Source organism: Cyanistes caeruleus, chromosome 1, assembly GCF_971803275.1.
Source record: "Cyanistes caeruleus chromosome 1, bCyaCae1.hap1.1, whole genome shotgun sequence".
Taxonomy (NCBI): domain Eukaryota; kingdom Metazoa; phylum Chordata; class Aves; order Passeriformes; family Paridae; genus Cyanistes; species Cyanistes caeruleus.
The window spans coordinates 102555585-102578732 of NC_141701.1; the positions used below are offsets into that span (position 1 = coordinate 102555585).

The window sequence follows — 23148 nt, forward strand, 5'->3', positions numbered from 1 at the left end:
AGAGACTTGTGTTGTGGTACTTGCAAAGGTGATCTGAGGAAAGGAAGCTCTCTCTACCTCATCCTTTGCATGCCACTGTGGTTATTTTGTATGCAAGGGATTTGCATGGCAGGGTACAGCGATCCGTTGCCTTGCCTCAACTTTCTGCCTAAAAAACAAGAAAACACCTCATGGAGAAGCTGCTTGATGCCTTGAATACAGATGATGCACACAGCATATTTAAATCTCATCCAAGTTTTGTTTAAGATTCCATTAGGATGCAGTTGTGAATGAGCTTCTTTTTGCATATGTAATTAGAAAGTAGAACAGATGGGAAAGGCATAGTTTAAAGTGATGTGTTCATTAAAATAACCAAAGCTGCAAAGTGTTTGTTCCCCAACAGTGAATTCAGGATATGAGACTCCTTAGGTTTCTGACTTTTTTCCCTTACTTTGAATCTGACAACTGTGAATGACAACAATGAGTTCTCTTTTGCATCAGTTTTTGTTAGATATCACCACTGTTCCTTAGGGCAGATTGACTGTTCATTCCCTCATATGTGGTGTATGCTCAGTTAAGATATACTGGGAAGCAGTGGGTATTAAGAAGCAGACAGTACATCAAGGGATTTATTTTAATTGCATTTACTGTAAGAATTATCTATTGGGGTTTAAAAAATAATATAGTGATTTTAATGTTCTTTTAAAAAAGATCTATGTGGACTGTATCCTGATAACTACTGTTATCCCCTGGGTTATTTCTACTTTTAACTTTCAGGGTTTTAAATGAAAACTAAATAATTTTAGGAAATATAATTAGTTTTTTTTTACACATACAGACCCTGTCAAAATTTTTACAAGAAGGCAAATCTTTTAAAATTAGTCTAACAATATCCAAAAAATATTTTCTAAAGTGACTAAGAGCTGATCCTTACTCTCCTCTACCAAAAAAGAAAAAAATATTGCTTTACACAGTTTAAAATATGAAAAGCATACCCCCTTTATAGGCTTGCATCTTTCAGCTGCTAAGGAGAAAGGCTAATTTGAACAATGAATATTGGATCTTTCCAACTTTCTACCCTGGCAAAATGAGTTTTATTAGATATATTTTATAAGGAACTTAGAGCTTCAGAGCTTACTGTCTCCTAATTCATGCTGCACTTCCAGAGAGCTGTGGAAACTCACAGAGAAGCAGGTCAAAGGCTGGATCTCATTTGCCAGTTTTTAGTAAATATGGTTTTATTTGTAAATTCTAATACTGAATTCTAGAGAAGAAGATATCTAGTTGTCATTTTTGTTCTCTTCTCTCATGCTGCTATTTTCTCAGTATCTTTTACCTTCAAAATATCAACCTTTGCTTCTCTTGAAGCTGAATGTTCATTATTTGCCCATCACTGGTGTTTTGCATGGTCTTGTCTGCAAATGCATCCCTGCTGTTATGTGCTAAAAAGAAGAGCTTTTCAAAAATGCAGAAAGCAAATCCCTACCCTGAAGATAGGGAATGGATTATAAATCCAAATTTATCTAGAAAAGCAGATGAATACAAGAAATAAACAAATGCATGCTGTTTATGATAAGGAAATAAATGTTTGTCCATGCCAGTATCAGGAAAAGATGTTTCAATTACAAGTGAAGCCCTGTAAGAGGGCTGAAGCGTCTTTGTTGGAGGACTCTATCAAGTACATGGTAAATGTGACTCTCCCTCAAAGGAACTAGAAGTGTGAAGTCTTTAATCATCCAAGATTTCTGTATGAGCATAACTTTTCCCAATGTAACTAGTCCCGCTCTGGTGTTCCAGGACTGGAAGGGACCTTAAAGGTTATCCAGTTTCAACACTTTCTACCAGAGCAGAAAGCCCTTTTCAATGTGACCTTGAACACTGCCAGGAAGGGAGCATCCACAGCTTCTCTGAGCAATTTGTTGCAGTGTCTCACCAGCCTCAGAGTAAAGAATTTCTTCCTAATTTTTAACCTAAATCTACTCTCTCTCAGTTTGAAACCATTCTCCCTTGTCCTGTCACTACACACCCTTAGGAAAAAGTCTCTCTCCATCTTTCTTGTAAGCTCCCTTCAGGCACTGGAAGACTACAGTTAGTTCACCCCAAAGCTTTCGCTTTTATGCTCCAGCCCTCAGAGCATCTTGTGGCTTCCTCTGGACTTATTCCTATAGCTCCACATCCTTCCTTTGTTGGGGGCCTCACAGCTTGAAACATTTTATTTTCTCTGGGTAACGTCTTTATCTAATGGACAGAGGAAGACAAGGCAAAAATGAAAACCTCCATTGATGTCCTACATAACTACAATAGTGACAAGGAGTGCAGATAGATTTATGCTATTTAGGAGTTTGGGTCTCTTATATTGTTTTCTAGGTACTGTAGATAATGCCTGCCCATATTTTCTCTGAAGTGCAGTAAATGAATGGTCTCAGTATTTCAAAAATTTATTTTTGGTTTTGATTTATCTTTTATGTAGCAAAATGACAAGCAATGTCTTGGAAAATAGCAAGGTGTCAAACAGTATTGATTTCATGCTATTGCAGTGACCTAGAAAGTGTTATTACTCATTGAAAGATTATGTTGGGGTTTTCCCATAAAAATAACTCTAGGAATGTTTCAGGCTATTATTATATAATTATTAAAAAATGTATTTTTTTCCTTGATGAAAGGGTATAGAATTATTCTATGATTAGATAAAATAATCCCCTGAATTGTAACTACCCCAATACCTACATCTTACATCTATAATTTGCTTTCTAATGAAATTTCTGAATAAGGATCCTCTTCTTTTTTAATTCATTCAATTGAAACTTCTTTATTACTGATTTGGAAAGAGTAGAACACTAGACTTACTGCTGTACTTGTATTTTTAATTTTGTGATTTGAGGTAGGGAGTGTTGAACAAGAGAGACTAAAACATGAATGGATTCTTCCTGTGCAAATTAATATTTCCAGTTTTCATCATGAATGAAAATGAAGGTCACAAATTTTCAAGAGAATTATTTCTAACTAAAAAAAAACAAGACATTTTCAAAAATCATCTGTGTCCCTGTTCTTATAACTATGTGAACTCAGTATCCTATGACAGTTCAGATAAAAATATAAAATGTGTAAGCCTACCTTAGCTTTGCTGCTTACTGACTGTTCATCATGGGGAACGATAAGAAATTAAGGCTAACTCATCATGTTGGCTGTCTTTGTGTGCAGTAAATGGGTGGTAACTCACTCCCCAACTTTAAATAATGAGCTGAAATGTGTAATTCATTAACATGAAGAAATTATACATGAAGAAATAGGCCTACATTGACTTAAATTCTTCATACCCCTTTTAGTATATTATGCATGTGTCACTCAGAGATAAACTATATTTTTCATGCTGATTTCTGTTCCACAGAATGTACCTGTGGAATAAAATGCAACAAAACCAGGAAATTCATAATTTAAAAAAATTAAGCCTTTCAACTTCAACTCTTGTAATGAAGCTAATACTCTTTGTAAGCAATCATTTTTATTTGGTGTAAAATCATTAACAATTTCTCCTTTTACAAGTTCTTAGAATTCTGCATGTAGTTTTATGTCATCTACATAAGACATGTCATGTGTTTGTTTCAGTAGTTTGGTCAGCCTGCAGTAGGAGCAGATCAAATGACTTGTTTTGAAAATAAAGCTTTATGAAATCTTTCATAGTCACCTTTTACTTCTGGCTGTGCTGGTTAAACTTATAGGCTTTTATGCGCAGGAAGGATTCTTGGATGCTCAAAGATATTTGGACCACATGCTCAGTGATGACTTAACTGTTGCTGAACTTGGAGTTCTCTGCTGACCAAAGCCCAGAGTCATTCTTGCTCAAGTTTACATGAGTGCTGTAGAGTGCTGTGTGGTATAAATCAGAGTATTTCATGACTCACTTGATCCATGTCATTGGGTCAAATATTTTGGCTGCTGACTGAATGAATGAGTTTAATCACATTAAATTCTGGAACAGCATAAAAATAAAAACAGGAAGCAGACATTGTCTGCAATTGAATTCCTTGCACCGTTACTACCAAAAAGCTCCATAAATGCTCCTTACCTTTTTAAGGAAAATAAACTACATGTGTCTGTTTAGTATCTTTAAAACAATTTTTTAGTTCTAATCTCCTTCTAATTTTTAAGTCTATTGATTTCATAGTATATTGTGTTATTTGTCGTTAAAAGGCAGTACATGAAATGAGGAGAGCAACGTATGAAACACATGTATCCAGTGCCTATTTTTCTGACATAATAAAAAGTGTAAATAATAAATGTAATAAAACTCAGGATCTAGCCTATAACTATTAAAAATTAACAGTTTACACTAAGGGGTGAATAATAACTCTGAATAACAATTATTCAACAATTTTAATATACCACTCTAGTTTCAGTATGACATAGTGTTCCCTGTAAACTATTAACATGCTGTTAGTTTCTTCCTTCCCTTAAGATAATTTGTTATTCTTTCATGAAATACTGGCCATAAGATTCTGTTTATTTCAAAAATAATATCATATTGTGTAAATTACATTTGATTTCCAGATTCCTCACTCCTTCAAAAAGGCAAAATATATTATTTATCAGTAACTCCTCTTCTCCCAATTCATAATCAAACTAATCCTGAATTACAGTGAAGAAGCAAGGTTTTATTCAGCAAAATATTTAATTATATGCAGAACTGTGAGCATGTGCACATTTATAGGGATATGAGATTTTTGTACCTACTTAGATTGAATGGAGATACAAATATGCTTAAATTCCACCAGTGAATTCAGGGTGTTTTCAAGATTTCACAGTGGGGAAATTTGTATGTAATCCAGCATTTTCATAATGTTCTTAGAGCATGCGCCTGAAAAGAAATTTTGAAGAAAAAAAAAAAAAAATCCTGCATCCACTAGAGGTTACATGGTTCAGCAACAAAATGAACAAAGTAGTCATCTCCTCCCTAATTACGCAGCCTGATGAATTAAAGTGGAAGAGGACAAATTTAACTGATGCTCACAGGCTTCTTCTGATGACTGGCAGATGACTGCCCAGTGTGCTCAGACTGACCACCATTCCTTTACCCTGCTGGTCTGCTCAGCAGCACATTTAGCTCCAATGCAGTTTCTCCTTCTTCCTTTTGACTATTTATTTATTAACTTGCTTGGAAAAGCCAGAAGGCAAATCTGAGACTGAGATATAGGAAAATATTGTTTGCTGCTCTTTGCAACATTGACTAAAAGTCTTGTCTCTTGCTTGTTAGAAATGGTTATAGGGCAGTCTGTCTGGTAAAACTAGTGTTTCCATCTCATGGCCTAGATGTGACTGTTGTGTCACATCTCTTACATTTCTTAAGCATGATGTTAAAAATGTTTTCCAGCTCTTCTTGCATAAAAATAAACAACTGAGGAATGGAATATGAAGATTCAATTTTTATAAACTTTTCAAAGGATTTGTAGGTGAATACTCTTTGAAACCTAGTTGAAATTTGCAATAACTGTTTATAAATTACCAAAGGTCAAAGTCTTGTCTCAGTAATATGAATGTGTTAAATAAAGAAATTATACCTTGTTATGGTTCAAAGTCTTTTCCTTTAAATGTGCTTAACAAAATTTCCTGGTCTAATGTAATTCTTCTGCATTATGGTAAAAAACATAATATGGATTTTAACCTTCATAGCATTATAGTATGTCACGCTTTTTCAACAATGGCATTGATGAAAGAAATTTTATTGATTAACTGTTTAACTTTGTCTTTCATAAAAAAAAAAAAATAAATCTTCTAACATTTGAACCTTATTTTTTTCAGTACCCATCACAAGGATTTTTTACAAAGATGGTTTTTATACAGTACCAACTTCTTTTGTGTGCCACTGATCTCAGCTATGCCAATTTGGTGAGGATATTAGGATAGGGAGAGAAAACATCATTTCTGCTATTAAAATAAGTATGTGGAGCTAACTCTTCCAATCTCCATGCATAATAGTTATGAAGAGGCTGCAGTCTGTTTTGAATGATCAGTCTCTGCAGAACTAGTTCTAGTTTGAATTTGGGAATGTGTGGGAATATTTTTCCTGCGAGTGCTTTGCAGTGAGGGTGGTTTTTTTGGGTTTATTTGTCTTAAATAGCATTTAACAGCTAATGCACCCTGTTTACCTAATGTAACCCTGTTAACCCTACATCTAAAATACCCCATTTATTTTGCTGGGGGCAGAACAGGGAGAAAGCATCTATTGTAAATCTTGAGAATTTTAACAAGTTTGTTGTTATTGGTGTAGTGCTACACTTTTAATTACTATGAAAGGCAACCACATAAGGCAAGAGATTATCCCATTGATATGACAACATTAAAATGTCCAATGACCTGTAAACGGTAACACCTGTAGCAGCTGAATGAGTTTTAGGGTTGTCTAAGACTGAGGCAATGCTGCCGCCTAATGATGGGAGTATATAAAATGCATAAAACCAAGTTGCTTGTTTGGCAAGCAGGCTAGGCTTGTGATATCAATTGAAGACTATAAGTGAAATTAAAAGCAATAAAAATTGGCCCATGGACTAGACTACATGATTTGATCGTGTGCCAAGACATTTATTTGGTTCAAAGCTAAAAGCAAAATAAAACCCCTGTAAATCACATCAAGTCTGTAAACATTTTGTTTTCTGTGTGTTAATGTCTGTTATGATTAGAAAGGGAATGATACTCCACTTTTTCTCTGTTTTGATAGATGAGGTTTTTTTATTTCATATATTTCCTAATGCTTACCATTATAATAGGTAAATCATTATAATATCTATCTGGGAAATTTTATTATTCTCTGAAGAATCCTAATACAGTTTTCCCATTAATATTTTTATTTCAGAATAAGAAATTGCATTAATGTCTCAATATTACACTTATCAATGGATCACTGGCCTTCTTTATTTAGAACAGTTTAATGTAGTCTAGTGGCTGAGAAGAATATTAATAGCATTACTGTCAAGTTAATTCATAGACCCATAAAGAGCAATAACACTTGTGTAAGGCATCTGCCAATGTAATCTGTGACAGCTTGTACAATCAGCAGAAAAAAGCTGGATCTAGCCCTGCAGTATCTGCTCCTTTCTCAATTCTTCTGGTAGATCTTTCAGTTTGTGTTCTATGCTGAAACATAAAAAAGCAGAGAACTTGCTCTTATTTCCTCTTTTTATCTATATTATCTCTGCAACCTGAAAGGTTATTGAAAAGGCATAGAAAATACAAATTTTTTATTGATTTGTGACTTACTCTGACAAAGAACGTCATGGAAAACTGGTCAACCCTTGAAAAATTATAATTAGGCAAAAAGTAATAAACTGTAATTAAAGCGTTATAAAGGCATTGATTGGTTAGCAGGAATCCCATTCAATCATTATAATTATACAAAAGTATGATTAGGGCAATAGATATAATGTAGTTAAAGCCTGTGCTAAAGTTTGTTCTGCATTTTTTTTTTTTTTGTAAAAATGGGAGCTCTTATTTCTTTTGTATGTCTTCAAATTTTTTTTGGTACTCTATTCCTCTCAGCTGGGCTGACTTACAGCAATCAGCATCTTCACAATGAGTTCACATCAAAGCAACTGCCTGAGATCTAAATCTCCCTTCTGCTTCTACACAACAGGTGCAGGAGGTTGGTCTCCATCAGACAGTGATCATTACCAATGGCTGCAAGTGGATTTTGGGAACAGGAAGCAGATCAGTGCTGTTGCAACCCAAGGCAGGTACAGCAGCTCTGACTGGGTCACTCAATATCGGATGCTCTACAGTGATACAGGGAGAAACTGGAAACCATACCACCAAGATGGAAACATCTGGGTAAGTAATTGCTGTGAAATGGAGGTGTGTGCTGTAATGAAGTTGGCCAGTGTTTTTTTGGGATTCTACAACTTGTACAACTGTTCAAGTGTTTATATCAGGGCAGAACCGAGCTTTGCTCAGTGATTTAAGTTGTAGCTGCTGTCAGGAGGGCTACCCCCAGATTAGCAAACCCATTTTGGGATGATGGTGTTTAGCAGAACACACAAATATTTTTTGGTTGCTGCTATTGCTCGATGGATCTCTTATGCTTTGCCTCCTCTTTCCTTTTAACTAATTTAATGGAGTGAGACAGAATAACGGCTTTGGAAATTTTCCTGTTAAAATTTTGGAAGGTAATTTTTTCCATGCATGTACATGTGCTGGAGAGCAATTTTATCATGTATGTATTGTTTTCCATATAGGTGCTACAGGGATGTGTTTGTTTTAGCTGGGACTGGGAGAATAGTCTTCACTGTACCTAGTATGGAAATATGTTTTGGATTTGTGCTGGAAAGAGTGTTGTTTATTCATGGATGTTCTCCTTACTGCTGAGCAGTGCTTGCACAGCCTGAAGGCCTTTTCTACTTCTTACCTTTTTCCAGCAATTAGGCTGTGGGTGCATAAGAAACTGTGAGGGGGCACAGCCGGGGCAGCAGACTCCAGCTGACCACTGGGATATCCCTAACCACATGGAGTCATGCTCAGCATGTAATGCTGGGGGAAGGGGGATGACATTGGACATTGTTGTCCCAGGTCACTGTTACATGTGGAGTCCTGTTTCCTTTGGGATGGCCAGACAGCTGCCTGCCCATGGGAAGGGGTGAATGAGGTCCTTCATGACTTTTCATGAATGTGGCTTTTGCTTTACCTACGAAAGTGGCTGTATCTCAACCCATGAGTTTTCCCACTTTTCCTTTTCTCTCCCTCATCCCACCATGGGGGAGTGAATGAACAGCTGTGTGGTGCTTAGCTGCTGGCTGGGGTTAAACTATGACAAGGGATATTTATGCTATAATAATTTTAGGAAAAAGCATGTAATTTGGCTTTGTTTTTTACATTTTTCTGGATAAACTGCTAATTTCATTCTTGCTGAAAACGCTAGCCTTCCATTTTGCTGACAAAAAAATGATAGCTATTACTTAACATGCCTATACTCATAGAATTTCTTTCAGATGGTATTCTTTTTCAAAAGTATACTTTGAATACAGCAAAATGTTATTATTCTTTCTGAAACCAAATTAAATGGTTAGCTATTATGTCAAAGCAGACAAGATTTAGCAAAATGATATTTTAGATTCACATTTTTGCCAGGTGCTTCTTTTATTTAGGTCTGTTATTAAAAGTGAGTGTCAAATACGGAGCATAAGGTGAATTATTTTATCTGTATAAGAGAAACTCAGTTAATATGTGGAGTGCGTAGAAACAGTCATTTTTTATTACAGTATTGATTTATTGAAAAAAATCTCCTCCATGTGCCAGATAGGTTTCTGAAAGAGGGAGAATTTAAGGCTGGGGAGGTTGACAACCTTGAGGAGAAAAAATATTGAATTTTGGCTTAGATTTCTTAGAACTTGGATATGAATGTTATTCATCAGGGTAGGGGACAACTTGTGCTTAAGCTTGATGAATATAAAAATTTCTCTTTTAATGCCACTTACTGTAAACACTAAATGCTATAAATATTTTTATATATCTACTCTAAATGTATAAAATCTTCAACAACTACTGTTGAAATTGCCAAGAATGGGAGAGATCTTTGCAGATGGCTGAGTGAATAATATATAAAGCAGAATAGTTAAGCTGAGGAAAAATATGTTCTTAATAACTTTTGGTGATGCCTAGTTTGGTTGATTTAGTCACAGCTGTGATTGCTTGTTTCCAAAGCAGACCAGCTTTCCGAGAGAGGGCTTTGTAGCAATTCTTATACCATCATTTAATACAAAAATATTGATAGCTTCTTCATGCAATAACATTTCCTGTTTCTTTTTATTCCCACTTATATATGCTTGATGGATTTGGGCGAATACTATTGGTCTGTTATCGACCATTGACATAACTTGAAAAAGAGTGTGATAAGCCATGCAGGTCTGCTGCTTTTATTTGGAATGCTGTCTTTGGATATATTTTATCAAGCTGGCTGCTGCAATACTGCTATTGTTCATGTCGCACAATTTTTACCCAATATTATAAAAAACTGATTGAAAAATAAATGCTACCTTATCCTTGCTTTTTTTAAGAGTAAAAGTGGGCTGTTACCAAAAAAATAAAAAGGCCACAGTTCTTGAGTTTAATTCTAGATTACCTAAAATAGTATCGCTTCGGTGGTTAAATGGTGTCTCAGCTTTGGTTTTATTTTGGAATCACTGGTTATTAGTCATTAATAAATATTCATCTTAATATGTTCTCAAAACAGGGGAGGTGCCTGAGCATGGAGAAATTATGTGTTCCTATTTTAGTAGTAGTTACAAAGAGTCAGACTTCCCTGATGTGAAAAGAGAATGGTGTAGATTTCCCATCAGATCTCCCATTTAGTGTCAGTTTGTGCAAGAAATTAAAAGCAGTGGTAGATGTTAGGACCAGACTCACCACATAAGCCAAGTATCTCTCATGGGCATTTTAAACTCATAAAATCAGCTCTTCCTGACTGGAATTACTGTGGTGATCTTAAAAATCTCATGATTCTGGTGCCCTTAGAAATCTTTTTAGAAATAATTTATTCTTTACCTTTGGATTTGTACCTTTTAAGAGATTTATCCACAAGAGAAACACACTATACAACCTTTGTTTAAAATTCCTCTTTCATTATCCCTATGCCTGAATGACATCGTTTTCTGACAGCAGTAAATTTAAAATTTAAATGCAAAAGCAAATTAAAAGAGGAAAAGAGAAGCGCAAAGTACAGCAATATTTAATACTAAAGTAGTTATGATATCAATTGACACAGAGGATGAGATGTGAGAAAGGGAAATAAAAATAAAGCTAAATAGATGAATTGGAGAGAGAGCAAAGGAGAAATAATTTGCAATAAAGATCTAGTCCAGAACAAACCATTATAATCTGCATAAAAGGCTGAAGTGAACTCTTTCTGCATGCATTAGTCAGGGAGGAAAAGAAGTTCTATAATTACCTACTAAGTAGGAAAGAAATCAAAAGGCTCTCAGGAAGTCTGTGATGGGGAAAGTGCTTTCAAGGTGAATTTAGAGTAAGCTTCCCAGTTCTGTGAAATAGATTTTGTGACCCCACCCCTCCTGGGCTTTTGGATATTTTCAATTTTCATGAATTTTAATAAGATGAGTGAATGTGGCCTCTTTCTATAAAATGCCTAGCAACTAGAGAATTTTGATCACCTCTCCTACCTTCACTCTTGTAGTCTGAGATTCTAATTTTGATAGGTCATGAGGTTTCCCTTTATAAATCAATCCACTGGGGTGTTTCATGTACACAAAAAAATTCAAAAAATCTTTGTTTTGGTACAGATGCTAATTTCAGTTTCTGTATCAATGCTATCTCTTTGCCTAATGAAAACATACCAGACATGATTCTACATATAATACTTTTTCTATTTGATAACTCAGATATCGATGAAACAAATTTCTCACGTTAACCATAATGCAAATATGCTCTATAGCTATAAGAAAATGCTGACATCATCTGAAGCACTGAGACTCAAATTATATGCATCAGTGGCAAAGCCTCAGTATGTCTAACACTGAAATCTTTCCTACAGGAAATTGGAAGATCCTTGCTAGAATTGAGAGATCTTAGGAAGTATTGTCTTCTAAAATTTGATTACTCCAATAGAAGTTGCTGTCAGCTCTCATCCATCTCATCATTTTATTCTTGAGGATATCAAAGTCACATAATCAGGGAATAAACTGTGTTTGAAGGGACTGCAAGGGTCATAGAGTCCAGCCATGGGCCCTGCACAGCCCCATCCCCTAGAGCCACACCATATGGCTCAGAATATTGTCCAAACACTTCTTGAACTCTTTAACTTCCTCTTCCCCGGGCAGCCTGTTCCAGTGCCTGACCACCTTTTTCTAGCATCCAACCTAACCCTGACACAACTTCAATCTATTCCCTTGGGTCCTGTCTCTGGCCATCACAGAGCACAGAGCAGCATCTGGCACCCTCTTTCCCTCACAAGAAAGTTGTAGACTGCAATGAGGTCTCCCCCCAGTCTTTTCTGTGCTGAACACAGCAAGTGACCTCAGCCATTCCTTGTAACACTTCCTCTCAAGGCCTTTCACCATCTTAATTGCTCTCCTTTGAATGTTCTCTGCTAACTTCATATCTTGCTTGTATTGTAGCACCCAGAACTGCCCCAAGCACTCGAGGCAAGGCCTCCCCAGTGGAGAGCAGAGCAGGGAAAATCCCCTCCTTTCCCTTGCCCAGCTGGTGATGCTGTGCCTGATGCATCCCAGGACATGGTTGGTTCTCCTGGCTCCCAGGGCACTGCTGGCTCATCTCTAGCTGTCCATGGACTGGAACCCCCAGAAGATCCCTTTCTGAAGTGCTGCTTTCCAGCATTTCATTGCCCAGCCTGTCCAAAGATCCCAGGCTGTTCCATCCCAAGAACAGAATCCAGCACTTTCCTCTGATAAGTTTCATGTGGTTGAGGATTTCCTATCCCTCTAATTTGTCCATGTCTCTCATCAGGGCCTCTGCCTTCATTGGAGTCAAAAGCTCTTCTCAGTTTTGTGTTATTTATGAGCTTGCTTAGTGTCCTTCCAGTCCTGTGTCCGAGTAATTTATGAAGATGCTGAAGAGCAGAGGGCTGAGGACGGAGCCCTGTGACAGGTCACCAATCTGATGTGACCCCATTCACCGTAACCCTTTGTGCCCAACCTCTCAGCCAGTTACTCACCCACCACATAATGTGTTTATCCAGCTGCAGACTGCACATTTTTTTCCAGAGGATATCAGAAAGTATCAAAAATTTTCCATAAATCTAAAAATATGATGGTAATTATGAGGAAAAAAAAAAGGGAAAGGTAGAGTGTAGACTCTCTGCACACGACCTCCAAATTATATTCTGTACCTGATTCTTATCTTCAGCCTCAGTGAACATCAGTGGAGCTGCACAGATGTAAATGAAAGCAAATTTTTTGCTTTATTACAGAAAAAATTTAGACCTTGACAAAGTGGTTGCTGCTACAGTTGAAAGCCATTATGTATTTCTGATATTATTGTTGTTTTTCTTTCAATTTTAATTAAACTTAGAGTGTATTATGCATAACATCTGCTTTGGTATTATTTTTATTATAGAAAAGATATTGAGTGAGTACATAGTTTTCACTATGAATAATGATTTTTGGAATGGAATTTATCTACTTACCTACTGACTTTAAACCCTTTTTTTAAAAAAAGTCTGATACTTCTGATTATCTTCATTTTCTAGGTGAAATAGGCAGGAATCCACTGAATTAACTGTAAAATGAACTTTGCATTTCTCTGTGAACTGAGGAATAAGCTACTGTTTGAGCAATATATTCTCTTCATTTACATGAAGAGAATTTACATGGCTCCCCTTGGTATTGAAGGAAGTTGCTACAGCACAGTGGATTTAGCTTTTACAGGAAAACAAGCTCTCAGCATTTCGGAATATTTTGCTACAAGATTGAGCCAAAAGTCATTGCGAAAAAGCTCAAGTGAGTTAGATAATTAACTTTTTCAAGCTGTGCAAGACTTCAGATGTTTCATACTCTTGGGTGCCTTTGGAAATACCAACCATCAGACAGGCCTAAAGTAACATTTAATGACTAGATAGATATAAGGAAATCATACGCAGCTCTACCTAGCTGAAATTATTTGTAAGCCATCTGCTCAGAATTTCTGTTCATACTAACATGCATTTTCTGGTGAGACTATTCCAAGAAAATGTTTCAATCCTTAGCACATTCCCAAATCCCTTCCACCTGTTCTACAGAGCAACATTTTCTGCTAACCAAGGAATTAGTGCATACATCTTAGAGTACAATGATTTTTGTATAGCACCTACCATTGAAGGGGAATAAATTCTAGCATACACCCGCTATGTTAGGACATGAGAGAATTATTTGCTTTGTGAAACCTGCCACTGCTTTTTCCCCTGCGAGGTAACTTATTTCCACGATCCTAAACTGAATATTAATGTACAATGATATGAAACACTTCTTGAGATCGATATTTAATGCTGGTTTCCTTTTTTTTGTGTTTACTTCATAAGATCTTAACTGGCAACTTACATCATAGAAAGGTTTACTAGGTTAATGGGCTTATAGGCTTGGACATTTTATTTTTTCTTAAGTACCTTTATTGAATTATGTTATTTTATTAAACCAATTTAGTTTATGTGATATTATACTTTTTTTTATAATTATGGGAACATTTAGAAAGCATGAAATGTGATTAGAATAGTCTGTGACCTGACATTTGGTGTTTCTGGGCTGCTACTAGAATATCAGATATTGTGCAGACCTATTTAAACATGACAAAGTGGTTTGATATATTAATCAGTGCAGAAGTTTTGACTAGTGTTTATACATCTTTTGGGAATGTTGTTTTCTTTCTAATGTCTTCCTGACTTACCCCATCTGGAAGCATTTTGTCTGGTATCTTGCCATCTCCTTAGAAATGTCTCAAGGTTACCAGTGTCATATTCACTGGCTTTTAATTCTCCAGGCAATTTATTACTAGAAACACCCTTTTCTCCTGGAATTTCCCATGTGACTTTCGTTAATTTCATCATACCTTACCCTGTCTGGATGGTCTGCCTCTGAGTACCTGTCTCCCATAACTTTATAAGACAAAGATTGCTCCATTCACTTGCAATAACCAGTATCACCTTTATGGGTGTATTGAGAGAATGAGGAGTCATAACTCCTGCCCAAGTCACTTTGTCTCAGCCCTTAGTGGACATTGCTGACCTATACACTGAGGACCTCTGACTGAAAGGGTATGGATACAGAAAAATATTTATATTGCTGTAGTAAACCTAAATTCTCTTATAGATCTAATGTAATAGCCTCCACTATTACTTCAAATAAATACAATGAAGTTTTGATAGGACACCTTTAAAAATTCAGACAGTTGCTGAAAAGGAATTTTTAGATACCCTGAAGAAAAGAAAGTTGAAGATCAGCATCAGTGCTATCCTGATGAAGCCTCTTTCCTCATCTACTCTTCTCCATGTGGAATCTCCTAAAAGAAACTCTGAAGATATTTTAATGCATTTAGGGAAACATACTTGGGGTTATCTGAAATATCATGGTAAAATATATCTTTGCCAAATGCTGTCACAGTCACAGACTGTATTTGTATTGAAATGTCAGAAGATCTGATAGCCTTTTAAATGTTGGAATACTAAGATTAACACCAAACTGGGCTAAACAGTAATGCTAGTTTAAACTACTGAATTTTCTGAAAACAAAAAACCAAAAAAAATGAAACAAACAAAAAAAAAGTCAAACCAAAAACAGATATTTGTGTCCCTAATGAATTATTTATTTTATATATGAAGCTATATACTGCCTATAGGACCTTCTAAACATATTTTTGCTTAGAATCTTTTAAATCATATATTTTCACAGGAAGAAAGATCTTTTATACTATTTTTAGCAGAAACATGGGGTTGTGGGATTGCTTATAACTTTCAATAACATCTTTAAAAATAAGCTGGCATTTGGAAATTGATTTGATCAGATGGAAAGTTATTTTCAATCTAAGGTGCTATTTCTTTTACTGAAAGACTCTATAGCTGTGTTTGGCTATCTCCAGAAGCACAAGCAAATTTTTTTTTAATCTATTACAGAGTATGCCAAGTAGACAGAGGACAAAATTCCTCCAGCTGTGGTATCAGACAGCATCCCAGCCCTCCCTTGATTTTGTATAGGCCATTAAAAAAAAAATGGGCTAGCATATGAGACATATGCAGGGTAGTCTGATAGAACATTTCCATTCTAAAGGACTATTTTCTAATCTGTTGTTTTTAGCCTCAGGACTACTTATCTCTTTATGGTAAACCATCCAATTTTAAACACAGACATCTAAAGGCAGACCCCTAAATCCATTTTTTAGCTGTCAGATGGTTTTCAAATATCTAAGAATGTCATGATCTCACAATGAATACAATGCCCAGGTCCCTAAGCCAGCCCAAAAGACTACATGGTGTACTTAATCAGCTCAGCTATGACAATAGTCATAGTCATGGCTCCACAGTGTCACATCTAGGCTAACATATCTTCATTGAGAGCATCAATAGTCTCTTAAAACTCCTAGCACAGTTATCTAGGTCACCCTTAATCCCCTCCAGGAAGCCTGAACAAATGCTTAGATGATAGAAGCAGAAGTGAATTTTCAAAGATTATATATTTTTACAGGTTCTTTCTAGAAACACTTTTTAATGTCTAGATTAAGTCTACTGAATGTGACTAAGTAAAATGAACTGTAATGATTTCCTTGTGGTTTGTCAGCCCTGTTGTTTGGCTACAGTATATGAATATATCAAGTAATTTATGAGACTTATCATAGAAGAAGGACAGCATATGACCAAAAGTCTGCTTTAGGACACTTTTATTGGTGATAGATACTGATTTTTTATTTTATATCATATATTCCATAAAAAGGTCACACTAGGGTAGTGTAGCTAATCTCATTTGATAAAAGTATGGCTAGAAATAGGAGTTCCAGCGATCTCCACAGATGTAAAAAAACTCCAAACAGGTAGAGATAAATATATTTCATTTGCCTTAAGTTAAATTAGAAAATGTGGAATTACAAAGCCCAAGTCTTGCCTTTTACTTAGTTGTTATATTTTGTTATGTTAAAAGATTTCTGTGATGTATTTGCTTTGCATAATAGAAGAAAAAAGTGTAGGGTGTGGCACCTGGGGCAGAGCAACCCCCGCTATTAACACAGGCTGGGGGATGAACAGATGGAGAGCAGCCCTGGGGAGAAGGACCTGGGGGTGCTGGTGTTTGGGAGGCTGGACATGACCCAGCCATGGGCACTCACAGCCAGAGAGACAAACGTGTCCTGGGCTGCATCCAGAGCAGCGTGGGCAGCAGGGCAGGAGGGGATTCTGCCCCTCTACTCTTCTCTGCTGAGACCCCACCTGCAGGGCTGCATCAGCTCTGGGGTCCCCAAGATGGACCTGCTGGAGTGAGCCCAGAGGAGGCCACAAAGATGCTTAAGGGAATGGAGAACATCTTTTTTGAGAAAAGACTAAAATATTTGAATTTGTCAGGAAAAGAAAAAGCTTCAGGCTGACCTGATTGCAGCCTTTCAGTGCCTGAAAGGAGCCTACAAGAAAGATGGAGAAGGACCTTCTAAGAGACTGTGTAGTGACATAACTACGGGGAATGGCCTTAAATGGAGAGAGTAGGTTAATCAGATATGGCAAAAAATTCTTTACTGTGAGGGACTTAAACAGGTTACCCAGAGAAAACGTGAATGCCCCATCCTTGGATCTGCTTAAGGCCAGGGTTAGATGGAGCTCTGAGCAACCTGGTCTAGTGGAAAGTTCACAGCAGGGGAGTTGGACTTGGGTGATTTATTTAAGGTCCCTTCTAATCCAAACCATTCTATGATTCGATGAATACACCTCTGTATGTAGCTGTCAAAGATTTGATCTGTCAAGAGCTTCCTTAGTTTCTTCCTGTTTTTTTCACCATGAAACTCAAGAAATAGTTGCCCAAAGAGGTTTTGAGGGAGCTGAACCAAACAACATGCAGAAGTTCCTTACAGCCTTTTGATTCTGGAAAACGTCTGAGATTTTCCCAAACAGCTAACTGTTAAAATGAAGAGGCAAATCAACTCTAATATATCTTGTATTTGATGCATATGGCTTTTATTTATCTTTGTAATTTACAGCTGGCTTCAGTTTCTGTGGTGAGATGCATCACAGAATATCCATCAACATTAGGAAACTTCAGATATTAGCTCTAAATTCAAGGCAAACCCCATTGGTAGCGCCAATAGTCTACATTTTCCTTTTAATAGTGCATATGAAAAGTGATTTAAGTTCTGATCCATGAAATACTCCTGTGCCCAACTTCAAATGTTGAAATTAAAGTAATAAAAGTAAATGTTTAAAATTGAGTTTACATGGTCAGAGAGTACATCCAATTGTGTTGGTTCATATTTACAAAAAAAAGGAGCAATGACCTTACTGAAATTCTTTGTACAGTACCATATGACAGATAATAAAAACTTTAGCTGAATGGTATGCAAGTGTAAAACAGGAAATGTTCTCAGCCTTTGTTCTGCTTGTCCCTGGCAAAAATGAAACTGTACAAAGCAGTGGTGCTTCAGTCTGGTGCTTATTTGATGGATTTTTAAAAAATATTTATGGTTAATTAATTTCCTTTTAAATTAATTATTAATTAAACCGAAAGGTACTCTTATCAGGAGAACTCTTAGGCTGAGACAGCTACATACTGCAAATACTAAAATCCTTATGCTGGGAGATGGTTGTAGACAGCTTTATTTTTCTCTATAATATGTCCTGTAAACATTTGTGCTTGGTGGAATAGATGGGTTTCATGTGCTAGCACATGAAAGACGTTATTGTTGGAATTCGGGTGAAACAAAGGCCATTCGCTGCACTACTTCTGTTGTCTGGGAGGTGTGGTATGAACAGGGCATAGCTTGTGAAAGCTGTCTCCCATTTGCCCCTTGGCTCATTTGGTGTTATGTCTCTGGTCAAGATGAAGTTAATTACCTGGGAGCAAATGATGGTTCAATCAATGAGCATTCACTTCAATGTGTATTTTTGGGTTTGTCCATATGTGGAATTATACTTTTAGCCTCTGGTTGTCCCTAGAGAATGAGTACTTGCTTAACAGGGAGACTGGAGACTGAGATATGGAAAAAAAAGGTGAGATAATGCGTCATGGGAGGCTGACAATTTAAGGCCAATTGCCTGACTTCAAAATCACATGGTTGCTCAATTAAGATTACCAAAAAAAAATTATGCCACAAATATATGTGATTTGAAGCCCGCTTAATGCTAGAAAGTGGACTCCTTCCTTTACGAAAATCGTTTTCTATTTTTTTCTTGTACTGAATAATTAAATAAAAAAAAAAATTGGTAAAAAGAAGAAAACACCCTAATTTATTTTGCAGTCCATAAGCTCTGATCAGCTTGAGAGGACAAATTCATTTTATGGGGAAATTTGACAATGCTGCTGCTGATGTACTGTGTGTCTGTGGCTGTATAGATAACTTCAGCCTGAGGGGTCTTAATCTGACACCTTTCATGAGTGACAAATTGACATAAAAAAATATGAAAAAGTTAGAATTGGGCTAAGAACACTCCATTGTACTATTTATTAAATTTTCTTTTTGCCATGTATTTTTTACTTTTTAAAAAGATAGTCAAACTCCTTAAGATATAGAGTAGCACACTGCCTATTGACATGGATCTTATTCAGAAAGGCATATGAAGAAGCCTTCCACTTCTTAGGTGGAACTTAATTCCTGTTGAGTTCAATAGAAAGCATGACGTAAAAGAAAAGCAAATACCTGCTTAACATTTTCCTGAACAGTGCTGCTTTTGTATAATCATACAGACTGTACTGTTGGCAGAATTTGTAAAAATTGTTTTTATATAACAACTTTTTAGACAATAGTTGTTATTTTAGTTTTGATAGTATTTCTCATTAACTTTTATAATGTATGGTCTTATGCATGTAGATTATGAGTTAATCTTTATTGAAATCTGTTCTAGTAATGTGAATGAAAACAAAAAAAAATGTGTAAGTTTTCTAAATTACAATACAGCAGCATTAGATACAACAAATGTGCTCAAGTGAAGCACGGATGTGGATTAATAGTGCTGTAATTCTAATTTCTTGTAGACAAATAGAGAAAAACTTGTTTTAATTTCTTTCCAGTCTCTCAAATGTGTCTATCACATTGCTTTTACATATTAATTTAACTAAATTGATATCATAGGGACTTACAAAGCTATAACAGGATTTTTATTTGTGCAGTTACAGACAAAACTGGTTCATATTGATCTTTAAAGCTTAGTGTGGAGCCATTCCTCCCAACTCTACTCGACTTCAGCACAAAATGCCACAACAGAGGAGTAAGTCTTTACTGCTATAGCTATAAAGTCTATAGTATAAACTAGTTTGAGTGTGCTTAGTGTTATCCTTACCAGTCATGATCACCTGAAAATGATAATTTTTGTTTCTAAATACTGGCACATAAGTCACTGGCTATACTGGATGCTGGGTTGTTAAATGCTTTTTTTAATTAGCATGTTTTCTAGCCTGCTTAGTTAAAGTTAAAGAAATGCTTGGTGAGCATTTGTCTGTGGATTCATCCTAATGAGACCACCCACAGGAAGAAATTCTTCCTGTTTGGAGGATTAGATGCACTGTCAAAGTTTTAGGAAGTGTCAAAATAATTGTTTTTCAAACTGTTTTTCACAGTAATATTCTGACTTTGTCTTGCAAATTCAGCAAACTATGAAGTATAATAGGTTTCTTACTCTCAGGTCCAGCCACTGAAAATTCTAGAAGAAAGCTTATACAGTGAATCACCATTATCCTGAAGTTTGTGTATTTTCTTGCTTAGATTATAAACTAAGTAGATTCTGAAAGGAAGTTACTTAAAAAAAATAGGAAAATGTGTATTTCTAGAAAGAATAACACACAAACTTTTCCAAATCCAGCTAATTACTTTTACAGAAAGGTTTGCAAAGCAAAATCCTTTTAAACTTCAAAACATTGATATTGACAGGATGAAGTGGAAAAATATTCTGTTCAATTCATTACTTGACCTCAGTTATTTAATTATTTTGAAATATTTAGGAAAATGCAATCAGACTCTGATGTATGACTTTGTTCCCCATGCTTTGTTATAGTATTTCAGTGCTAAGTATTTGGTGACAGCTGAGGATAGATGGAGTCATTTGAAAAAAAAAAAAAAAAATCAAAAAATCTTTTTAGCTTTATTTTCCATATAATAGATTTACTGGAAACTGAGCACAGTTTTGTACACACACTTTTCCTATTCCCATCAAGCCAGCCTCTTTAATTCATGACAGATTTTACCAAAGTGCCAGAAAGACATAAAAAGAGGGTGGAGAAGAGGAAGAGCACTGTTGGACAAACATACTCAAGATGTGCCTCTCTAAAGCAGCATTTTCAAAACAATAAAGTGTTCATATTCATAAATGGAGTAGATTCCAGTGCTTAAAGAAATAAGGCAAAGCTGCTGACATGGCACTGTTTTTAAATTTCCTTAGAGAAAATTAATTCTATTTGGGAGTAACTATAATATATACTTAAGGATTTTGGCACTCAGAGATTAAGATAACTACACTCAGACTTTCTTTTTGTTTAGAAACAAAAATGATGGGTCAGAGGTTCTTCAGCAGAGGTAAGGGACTAGGTTAATATTTTGTTAACACTGAAATAGTAAAGGCAGAGGTCAAATTCTCACAGTGTATTGGGGGAAAAAAGAAAATATATCAACATTGTACCATGTTAGACGATAAGATCGTGAGAATTCTGCAGATACTACACAGCTAAAACTTTTCTATGTGCAGTTTTAAAATAAAAAGTTGAATGTGTTTAGCTGAAGGAGAGAGAAGGGAGAGGTAACCCTGTCAAGAAATACTTCCTTGTGTGTGAAAGCAGATGTTAATGACAGGTCTCAAACTGAACTTTGTAAGAGCATTCTGACATGCCCATACTCTCTGTTTAAGGTTAAAAAACAAACAAAAAACATCCCCCCACACTCCCCCCCAAAAAAGCTGTGAGTAAAATCAATCAATAACAAGAGTTTGTTTTTGATGATCTTACTAGACAACCTATTGATTAGATCTTTTCCCCATATTTCATTCAAGTATGTGCCTGGTAGAGTGCTTTTATTATTGCTTTTGTTGTTTAGCATGAAATTACTGACAGGTATGTTAGTTTGAATGGCTTTCAGATTTATTATTCTATCATTATTTTCACTGTTAGGTTTATAGAAAACTATTAAATACTGCTCCATTCACTTATGAAGACCTAAAGTTTAGATATTGTGTCACTTCAGAATAGAATTCCTTTGAGCACCAAGCACACCAAGAGCTCTACAATACAGTTTCTGCCCAGAAATGACATGCTGATAAGACAAAGTCTGTGTCCTTTTCAGGACTTCTGTACCACGATTTATCCTGATATAAGTTGCCACTAAGGCGCTAAAATCCTGCTCATATCATAGCTAGGTTTTCATGATAAAGGTGACTTAGTTTTTGTTTTAGGACATAAAAAACTGATTCATGGCTTCCTAGCTCTCACATATACAATATTTTTCCTATCTTTAGACTGCCTGATATGTGTAAGGAATATCTTGGGACTGGAAGGGAAGATGAATACATAACCTGCCTATTCTTAGCTTCTCTGGCTCTTTTATTAGAACTGGTGAATTAATATAGCTGATGTAAATCCTCTGACATACTATGCATTGGAGAAGGTATTTTTTAAATAATGGTGCAAACTCCCTTCCCCCCACTAGAACTATAGCTGTAAGAGCAGTAAAATGCAAAATTATTGTCATTTAAAAGTATTCAAATAAGTACTGTTTTCACAATTTAAAGGTTGAAAAACCTTAGTCCTTGAAATCAGATTTAAAGACTAATTAATTTCTGAATAAGGGATATAAGCATTAATATTGTAGTTAGAGTACACAAGTTATATTTATCTGAGGACTGTAATTCTATACAATGACTTGTCCTACTTATCATACATGCATATGTAAGTACAGTGAATGCAAAAAGCTCAAGAGAAGCATTAGCTAAGGGAACATCAAATTTCTATCCTATCAGTAACCCATGAAAACATGCCACGTCATGCTAAGCAACAGGTTAAAGTCAATCAAATTGCTGATAAAGGTAAAAAAAACCCAAACAAAACTGATGTACTACTGCTTTAAAGTACATCACTGTAGGAAATTTGCATGTGTCAACACTGGCCCACTCCCTGGAAGCAGCAGAGAATAAGTGGGTAGTTTGCTCTCTCTGAAAAGAAGCTTAAGAGAAGTTCATGACTTCCTCTTCTGAATAACATTCCATTCTATGCCTGACTTACCAAGGGAAGGTAAAGCTCTCAAAGGTAAACAATGTTCACTGTTTCCTCCTGATCAAGGCATCTGCCTGATGACACCTTTCCTTCATCTGGCTATACTTAACCTCTAGTTTGGTTTGGTTTGACTTTTTGTTTTGCTTTGTTTTCTTCTGAGGTGTTCTTACATATACTAGAGCCACAGCTTTATATCTGCAAAATCTGCCCTTTATCTTTCCCCCAGTTTGTTCCCACTGTTCTGTTGCCAAAACAAATGATATTGGATGTAATATGCCTGAGTACAACACAATGGATTCAGCTTGCTGCC

The 23148-nt window shown here is 35.9% G+C and overlaps 1 protein-coding gene across 4 annotated transcripts in view; it reads left to right on the forward strand.

Moving 5' to 3' along the window:
• Positions 1 to 23148, forward strand: part of CNTNAP2 (contactin associated protein 2) — a 1014544-nt gene that overhangs the window by 341963 nt on the left and 649433 nt on the right. For all 4 annotated transcript variants that reach the window (XM_086845653.1, XM_086845662.1, XM_086845669.1 and 1 more), the window contains one exon: positions 7604 to 7797. In XM_086845653.1, coding sequence (XP_086701779.1) covers positions 7604 to 7797 — 194 coding nt within the window. The remainder of the gene's footprint in view (positions 1 to 7603; positions 7798 to 23148) is intronic.